Below are 9279 nucleotides of genomic sequence, written 5' to 3' on the forward strand. Positions count from 1 at the left end.
AGCCAGTCAGACTACAGTTTTTGTAATTTTGAGTCAAGGATGTCAAAGGTCCAAAAACTCTACTGGACTAGGTCTCATCTCTCGGTTAAAGCTGGTTATGCTTGAGTACAGGCTTCGGCCTCCTCGCTGATTGTATTCCCCTGTAAATATTTTCTTTTTCTTAATATAGCAGTAGACCTTACTTAGAAAAAAAACTATGCAAATAAGTAAATGATTAGAAAAAATGCCTTGCCTTCCACAATCCATCACTAGACAAAATGAGAAATTTTGTGGTTGCATCTATGGTCGTGTCTCTCACATCTGGTTCTGAACTTAAATGAACTCGAGGTACATCTCCTAATATATAAAAAAAAAAACGCCATTAAGTATACAGTTTCTCCCTCTGACCATTCAAATGTTACTCTTGAGCTAGACCATTAAGATAGAATTAGAAAGTTACAAATCAAAAAATTATTTAAGTATGTTCTCATTAAAATTAATCTCTGCACAACATTCGTAGTGGTACCTGGCAGGAGTGTCACAAATCCACCCTTCTCGATGTTTTGGCGTTCAATACTTGGCTCATGATCAACAGTCAGCTCAATAGCAATGCCGTTTTTACATATAACAGCCCTGGAATCCCCTGTATTTGCTACAAAGAGTTTTTTCCCATCAACTAAAATAGCAGCGACTGCTGTGGAGCCATCGGGCCCTAAATCAGCTGCCTTTGCTAAAAATTTCCCATCAGTCCGGTTGTATGCATTCTTAGTGGCACTTTCTGGGTTTGTCCAGAACTTCGGCTCCATTATTATCAGAGATACTTGTTAGCATTAAAATACTTAATTAGCATTTTACACCATACAAAACTTTGAAAATAGCAAGTGACAACCAATACAACAAATGGCAGATCAGCTGTAAAAGCATTTTACTGGATGTGCATTAGAGTTAGAAATCTCATCTAATATACAATTTTTTTCTAAAGAGTCATTTGAGAACCATCATATTTATATAAATGAAGGAAATTATCACATGTCACTATTCTTCTACACACTATTATTTACAAAATATCCATATTCAGCATACACATAACTAACAATTTCAATTGCAACTCATTATCATCCACCCTTGCTTTCAACAATGCCCATTCGCATGTCGCTATTCTTCCACACTCTATGCCTTACGGCGTTTCCTTTGCAACATCGGGTGCAAATGCTAGTATATTCCACGGGTGATGGGAGCATCGAAATGTATGTGGAAATAGTCCATTCGGTTAGGCGGAAACCGAATTATATACCATCTATGGAAAATGGTTATAACTATTTAAACTAGTTTAAACTTTACATGAAGCGCCAACCAAAACACTCTAAACTTAGAGTTATGAAGTATTATAAAAGGAAGATATCACACCAGTAAAGGACATGCCATTCACAAGTAGCAGAAGCAGTTCGACCACAAGATTTTTGTCTAGGTTTGATCGCATGAGGTGTGGAGCCACTGCGCTTTTCAGGGTATTGTGAAGATTAAAGTCTTGGGCCAGTGAGGATTAGGCTTTCCGGAGTCATACAGAAACCAAATGAAGCAATTCAAGAGCCTAGACAGGGGTTTCAAGTTGCTTCGGAGACACTGACAGATTCCTTTCGACGATTGAAGCAGCCGATATTGCAGATTTCAGTACATGGACAACCTGACTCCTATGTCAAGTTGAGGGAGGTTTGAATTGTATTCTCACTGTTGTTGATGTTTACTCTTTTTCAGTAGAGGTCTGAGTCATAATATTAGGACTCTTTTATTTTGTTGTAATTGACTAATTCACATGTAGAAAGTCCAAGTAAAGTTACGAGAGTTCTTTACACGAGAGCATTTACATTCTAGGGCAATAGCTGCAACGGTGTCAACAAATGTGTACCTCTTTTTCACTGAAATACGAACGACCTAGCCTATTAGCGCAGGGCCCAGAGACGTAGCCCGGGAGGGGTGAACTTCGTCATCAATCTCGATGTTCTCCATTTTCTCGATTGCGTGAATTTTGTTAGATTTCCTTAAAGATTAGATTGCAAATATGATGAATTTATCCTTAAATGAACAACTAATTAACAAAATTGTTTGAAGCATCATTTTAAATATCTTGCCAAGGAGAGAGAATGGTTTTTATTCCTCTTTTCAGATAATATTTTGGTATCAAAGCAGGTTCTTACCAAGTGCAAGAATGGGTAAAAATTCAAGGCAGCTCCGGTTGAAAGAACTTGAAGAGTTCAATCAACAATTTCAACAGGAGAACACTACATTGTGGTGAATGGTGCAAGATGTGCAGGAGGAAAACAAATATTACAGGTAAAGATTGAAGCTTTGCAGAAGAGTCGAAGGAGAAGTAGTCCATCAATTCAAAGTTCATATATTGAAGGGAAAAATGAAGACTCACCTCTTCATTAGAAAGATGAAGACAGTTCACCTTTATCAACGGCTTGTTGTGGCCTCAGAATTCTGCTGCTGAAACATGGGGGATAACCACCCGGTCCGGACCTTAAGACAACTCCTTTTCTGTTTAAAGTGGCTTCGACTGGGGATAATGGTTCCAGTTTCCTAGTGTGGGTTTTAAGATGATAGTGGGTGGTTCATGAGTGTTTGCAATAGAATAATGATAATCTAAATGACCTATTTTATGATGTAATTCTCTAACTAACTTATTCTAATATAAACTTGGGTAATCCCGTGTGGTATGTGATCTACAAAGATATCTATTTAACATGTGATAATAAAGATTGAACACAACTAAACAGAGATGATAACATAAAAGATAATTCCTTTGAATAATTAGTCAGTCAATGAAATTTATAAACTATATCACATATATGATGAATTATATATGAAAATAACAATTTCAGCTAGGCATCATACAAAAGTGAAATTAACGCTTAACAGAAACAATAAATCTCACATACAATTCATGAAAGTAAAGTTTTTCCACTAATTAAATGTAAACAGAATCAATCATACAAGATAATAGTACCATATGTGTGAAGTCCTGCTCATTTGACAAATGACATAAACCAACTTCTTTCTTCAAATCAAATTGTCTCCCAAGAATACAAAAGCACATCAACAAAGGAAACTAGTCTGATATCTAAAAGAAACGATCATGTTCCATAATTTCACCAAAGCATTCACAAACTTATAATAGTGCATTCTTTGCAAATTCTCGACCGTTCTCTAAATGCATGACAAGGGTATAAATACTATTCTAACTAATGTGCAAAAATAGATTATATATAATTTGAGGAGGTTTCAAACAACCTTCCTCCTAACTAGGTAATTAACTCCAAAAATAAACAGAGGCTAAATGAACAGAACAAAGAGGATGACTTGTTGTCTGCCAACTTGTCCTTTAAATACAAAAATATTAGTCATTAGTTGAATTTGAGGAGGTGCCCGAAATGTGTCATGAACTGTCCTATGAAGATCACATCAGTGAGAGGTGGCAACATCCGTTGAGTCGTATGAAGGGAACAATTGAGAGTCATAATCTGGCTGTGTGGCTTAACAAGATACCGCCAATATGACTCCTAGTTGGTCCTGGTCAATTTTGTAATTGCCTCTCTTTGAGTCCCTACCTTTTCTTGCCAGCTTTTATACAGAGTATTTAAAGCGGGAATTTCTTTCAAATTTCCTTCTTTAATGAGATTTATGGCAAACATGATGTGCTTCACCGCCTTAATGATATTATTTGATACCCTGGCTGCCCTTGCGACTGCTAGCTCGACATGTTTGATTCTCGCATCCCAATCTATGAAGAGAATGTCTTTATGAGTTTCCTCAATCTCAGGTAGATTGGCTTTCCTTCCATCCTCTGTTTCCTGCCATTCGATGAACATAGAGATTCTGGTGTTTAAATCGTTAAAATCAGTTCTCTGGCTGATTTCCTTATATGTCAGCTGGTCGCTAGTAGTCAGATAGGGAGTAATGCGTGACATCTTTTGGCAGAAATACTCTTATTGTTTCACTAGAAGGGAACTTAATTCCAGTGCCTCTTTAATAAACTCCTCAGTAGTGGGAACATACTTCTATATTTCCATGGATTGCTGCATTTCTTGGAGTTTCATGTTTTTGGCCAATATATCTGCTTCATGGCTTATTTTCAGGACCTCCATATTTTGCTGTAATTGTGTGAGCTGCTCAGCCGCTTACACGTTTACACTTGCTTTCTCTGCCTCGAGCTCCTATTCGAGTTGCGAAATCCTGTCCTCTTTTTCCCTTAACAAAGTAGAGACTTCAGTAGCCTTGTCCATAGTGGCCGATGCGTATGCTCCTGTGAACTGTGATAGTCTACTCAAGTTCTCGGCTGGATTGAAAGGAATGTCCTTCCAAACTACGTACATCGACTCGTTGCCAAGTGGGAATTCGGGTGTGTCTACCCTTCTCCTTTTTTTCTGCCTTCTTACTACAAACTTGTGGAGATGGCTATAGAACACATCAAGTGGAGGTATTTCAGTTACTTTCAAAACAATTTTTGATGTGGGTAGAGCAGGGATAATTTCAGTATGCTTGGACGTTGTCGCTTGTTACTCCATAGGCTTGGAATGTTCACCGATAGACTTGGGCTCTGTATCCTTATGAACATGCAGAGGAGTTGTACATTCCATTGTTTCTTGGGTATTTGTGGCTTTGGGAGTGCCTTGCAATTTATGATTAAATTGATCCCACTCCTGCTCTAAACTACTACCTTTGACCTCTGAACTGATCTCTATAGTCGGGGTGCTCATCACTTGTTTCTTAGCTGACTTCCTACTAGACTCAGTTGTGTTATTTGCGGTTTCCCTGTGTCTGGTGTCTTCTCAGTGTTTACCTAAGAGTCTACTCGAGAACTAGTACCTTCACTATCAACAACGACACTTGGTGTAGGCTTATCCTTGGGAATTTTAATATATGCATTGGGATCACCTGGAGCCTCTAATTTCTGAATTCCTAAAAGCTTTGAAAATCTTTAGGTTTCAGATTCACCTTTGCCCATTCGAACGGTTTTTCGAAGGATACAACCGACTGTAACAAGTCTTCAAAATAATTATCTTCATGGTTGTATGGCTTGAGCTTTACTCCAGTAGTGACATTATATGCCACTTTGTTTGGATCAAATTGCCTCTTAGGCAACGTATGAAGCCTGAGGGCTTCCATATGTGCTGACTCTTTAGTAGCATGAACAAAATTCGCTAAAGCAAAAGAACCACATTTGACAGGGAAAGGGGGCCATAATGACTTCTTGCCGTCTTTGAGAACTTTAGTGAGGCCTTTTCCCATGGTCTGGTAGGAAATCTCTCTTGATAATAATTTATCAGAAACATATAAAGGAAGGACAAGTGGATCGACTTTGCTACCAAAAAGTATAATGTAGGCGAACCATTCTTCAATGGAATATTTGCCGACAATAAACAGGTCTATTGTGGCTTCTTGAGAAAACCTAGGGGCTTTCTTATTGAAAATTATTTGATGTAGGGGAAACACAACAACATGAAATATCTTATAGAAGTGAGATATGTAATGCGATTTCCATATTTGTTTATGATTGAGATGGATTGGGTAGGGGTCCTGTAAGGTCCATTTCTAACCCATGGTTGGAAATGTTGTGCAAAAACATATAGCATCCATAATGTAGGCACTAAAATAGAACGAAGGGAGGTTATCTGAAGAGGAGGCTTTATTTTGTCGATATTCGGTAATGGTGGTGGCTAGGTTATTAGATAGGATGGAGGGCCAATTCATGATATGGGAATTAACACAGGCATCAATCAGAGGAATCCATTCTATGGAAAAATTAGTATTATTGGGTAGTGTTATAGACATTTTTGGGCACTGCAACCCCAATCATACATGTCCATAAACCAAGGGCTCCTAAGTCCCTAAAAGTGTTGTTTCACACCCTAAAGGAATAAGGTCAGCTGGTTACATCATCTCCCAAAAGTTCTCCATGAAAAACTACTCAGAACTGGTCAAAACTGGATCATCTCACTTGCTCCATGGCCAGGGTGCGATGCATCTCACCTTGTACACATGGGAGGTGCGATGCATACTGAAAAGTCCTTCTATAGGGTGCGATGAGCGAGAATAGACAAGTGGCAGAGACAATTTGCTAAGTGGATGATCAAGGAATCTTCTAGAAACTTCTCATATGACACTTGCCTCCCAGAATTCGCCCAGGGATGAGTAAGAGATCAGTGAAATCTCCAAGTGGAACCAAGGACTATCAGAGAGAGGACACTAATTAAAATCCCAGAGCTGACTCACACCTCTGAAAATATCTATATATGGATCCCTCATCCCAGAGATCCATGGGGGGAGAGGCTGGAATTTTGTATCTTGTAAGGAAGTGCTGTTGGTTTCCTGGTGGAATATCATAGTGTTGGGTGATCTAAGCTTTTCAATAGGTGAAGAAGGGCTTTCATGCTGGGAGGATGACACTGGATCAGATCAACAAGTTGTAATCCTCTCTTCTAATCTTTATACCAATAAAGCTATTCAAGTTTTCCTCCACATTCTTGTATGTCTGATAGTATATGCATTTGTGTGGTCAATATATATCTGGTCCTATATTGCTTATGATTGTAGATCTCTGCACTTTGAAGGTATCATGTTGCTTTGACTTTACAGGTACTCTTTGAAGCGGAGTGGTCAAGGGAGAAGCGGCAAAGACCTGTGGGTGAGGAGAAGGAACAAGCAAAGAACCGAGCGAAAGATCGAGGTTGGTATTCTTTGATCCTCTCCTATCTACTTCTCATAAAGGAAAGCGAAAGTAACTTTAATCTATTTGTTTCTAAGATATCTACCCGTCTTAGTGGGACTAGCAGCTCTGCATAGACACTAGATTTCCTGATAACAAAATGGCGACTCCGCTGGGGAGCGAATAGCTTGTTTTCTTGTTTATACTTGTTTTCTTTATAAACTTACAGATGGAGCTTGAAGTTAAGCCAGCTAGCCTTCGAATTGCATTTGCTATGCAAGTGCAAAGTAGATCAATGCTGCTTCAGTCTATCTCCGGGTTTTGTTTATAAACTAAACAATCGATTTGCAAACATCCTAATTGCCCTAGTGGTGGCTCTAGTAACCTCATTAGATCAGTCCTTGTGATTTCTATTTGCTGACTATCATTAGTTCAGCCTAAATCCTTGAACTAAGTTGCAAACTGTGACCAAGAACCAAGTTGAAGTCTCGTCCCTAGACCATCGCACTTTCTCCTCTTGGGAATTTGGATAATCGCACCTCCCGTGTGCAGTAGGTGCACTGCATCGCACTTTCCCTGTGTTGCAGGTGTGCTGATCAGATAAGACCTCTTATGCTACCAGATTTTGGTTCCTTTGTTCACTCTCTTCAGCTTTATTCAGGAGTTTTGCTGTCTGTGATCAATATACCACTGTGGAAACCCCCTTCCTTTCCATCATTCCACCTGCATCGTGCAAAGAACTGTGAATGTTTTTACGTATTGTGCGCCATTTTCAGTTCTCTTTTATAAAGAAGTAGCATAATCGAACTGTCGTTTCTTGATTTGAAAGTGTCACAAGTGTTGTTTTCAGTCAAAGGAAAGAATCCTATTGTTCTTGATGGTCAATTATACTGTTACTCTTGTATTTGATTTGAATTAGTAGTTTTTCAAGTGTCGAAAGCAGTTTTCAATTCAAAATCGCAAAGTGTCGTCATTATCTTCCTTTCGTTTTGAAGAGAATTTTGTTAGTACTGTCGCTTTGAAAAGATAATTCAGATTTGTGCTCAGCATTCTTTTTGTCATTCACACATTAAGAAAGCGAAAAAAAAATACATGCATGTGCATTTGCATTTAGACTGCTTGTTGGTTTGATTTAGGACAGTGCATCTAGTGTGTGCTCTGTGCTCTATGTTGAAAGAATCTCATTTCTCTTTCCTTAGTAGCTAGGATTTTCATTGCAAAAAGAAGATTAAACGATTGTTTATCATCTTAGATTGCATTTTAGGAATTATATATCTACATCACGTGGTGAACCTGAAAGGCAAATTTATTAAGAAATATCAACTGTAAAATAAATTCAATGAACATAAAAATGCTTTGGAACCTAACACACAACATTTAGAAGTCTAGGCTAGAGATGTGTTCCGGCGTCGTAAAGCTTGGTAACTATCGCTTTCATTGTTGGTTGGGTGATTCCTCCTCTTTGAGACGACAAGTGCCAGTACGGACTTGTGCTCCCACGTACCATCGAGTATATATTGGGAGACCACAATAAGATATATCCTTTATCCATAGGAAGCCGTGTCTGCTGCCCTATCGATCGCAATGCACTGAACACAGCATTTGGGAAGATTGATTGCCGTACCGTAAAAAGTATTCTGCAGTTTTGCGATTGGTTTGGTAATCCCTCTGTCTAGATTTCCAGAGTAGTCTCTTTCGTTCCTTTTCAGACTCCTTAAAGGAAAAGGTCCATCTGAGCACTTGTCACTTTAGGCTCATTAAAAATCGAAGGTGACTAGAGTCATCTTTTGTTTTTTCTCGACTCTTAAAAATTGAAAAAGCAAGTTGTGTCAAAGCGTCTAAAATTCATTTAATTCGGAATCATTTTCCCCTTTATTTTTAGTTGATCGAGTAATCCGCAATCATGGAGGAAAGTCAATCGAAACCCCGTCGTTCGCGGAGACTTACGAGTCAACCGTCTTTATCTCCAGAAACAAAACTATTCCGGACAAAGCAAACTCGTTTAACCGGATCAAAGTCCCCTGGTTTGGTTGGAACAAGTGTTTCGACACCCTCAGAGACTCCGGTTACTCCAAACATTTCTGGTATCCCTGCCTCTACAGAAGAAGTTCCGCAGCCACAAGAGGACAGTAGAACTGATCCTAGTGTGATGGTAAACGCTTCTATTCCTGAACCGGCTCCATCTACAGCTAATTTGGAAGGTGTTATTCCCCAAACATCTGTCGCTGCAGAATCTATGCCGTCTTCGGCATCGGAAATATTTTACGGACCTGACGGTCTCCCTCTTCCACCTGGGTTGATTGCTATAGAAGAGATTGTGGAGGATCCTCCATCGCATTTTGGAGTTGGGATCACCCTGTATCCTTCTTCGTCAGAAATTAGTCTCCCGTCATCGGAAGTTCCTGTAGAATCGCTAGGAAATCTTTTGGATAGACTAGATATGTCTGAACAACCGTCGACATCTAGGACTGTGTCATCTGACACAGCAGCGACAGAACTTCCTGCTGTTATTCCAACAATGTTCGCCGGCGTACCGTCTGTCCCAACTAGCTCTCAATCGCTGGATGGAATCCATCCAGCGGCTGTTTCGACAG

At 39.3% G+C, this 9279-nt stretch overlaps 1 protein-coding gene across 1 annotated transcript; it reads right to left on the reverse strand.

Moving 5' to 3' along the window:
• Positions 1-214: 214 nt before the first annotated feature.
• Positions 215-785, reverse strand: LOC149265728 (putative protein phosphatase 2C 44). The gene is made up of 2 exons (XM_089405929.1): positions 506-785; positions 215-336 (listed from the first exon to the last, which is right to left on the reverse strand). The coding sequence occupies exons 1-2, from the start codon at positions 783-785 to the stop codon at positions 215-217; spliced, it is 402 nt and encodes a 133-aa protein (XP_089262055.1).
• Positions 786-9279: the final 8494 nt, after the last annotated feature.

The sequence above is a fragment of the Pinus tabuliformis genome, chromosome 6, assembly GCF_031772625.1.
Source record: "Pinus tabuliformis cultivar Carrire ecotype Pingquan chromosome 6, CPIR1, whole genome shotgun sequence".
Classification (NCBI taxonomy): domain Eukaryota; kingdom Viridiplantae; phylum Streptophyta; class Pinopsida; order Pinales; family Pinaceae; genus Pinus; species Pinus tabuliformis.

Bases quoted from the DNA above. Each gene is read 5' to 3' on its own strand.
- LOC149265728 (XM_089405929.1), bottom strand. From the start codon at position 785: ATGGAGCCGAAGTTCTGGACAAACCCAGAAAGTGCCACTAAGAATGCA. The intron at 337-505 runs GTACCACTACGA...TTTATATATTAG, and splicing joins ATTTGTGACACTCCTGCCAG to GAGATGTACCTCGAGTTCAT.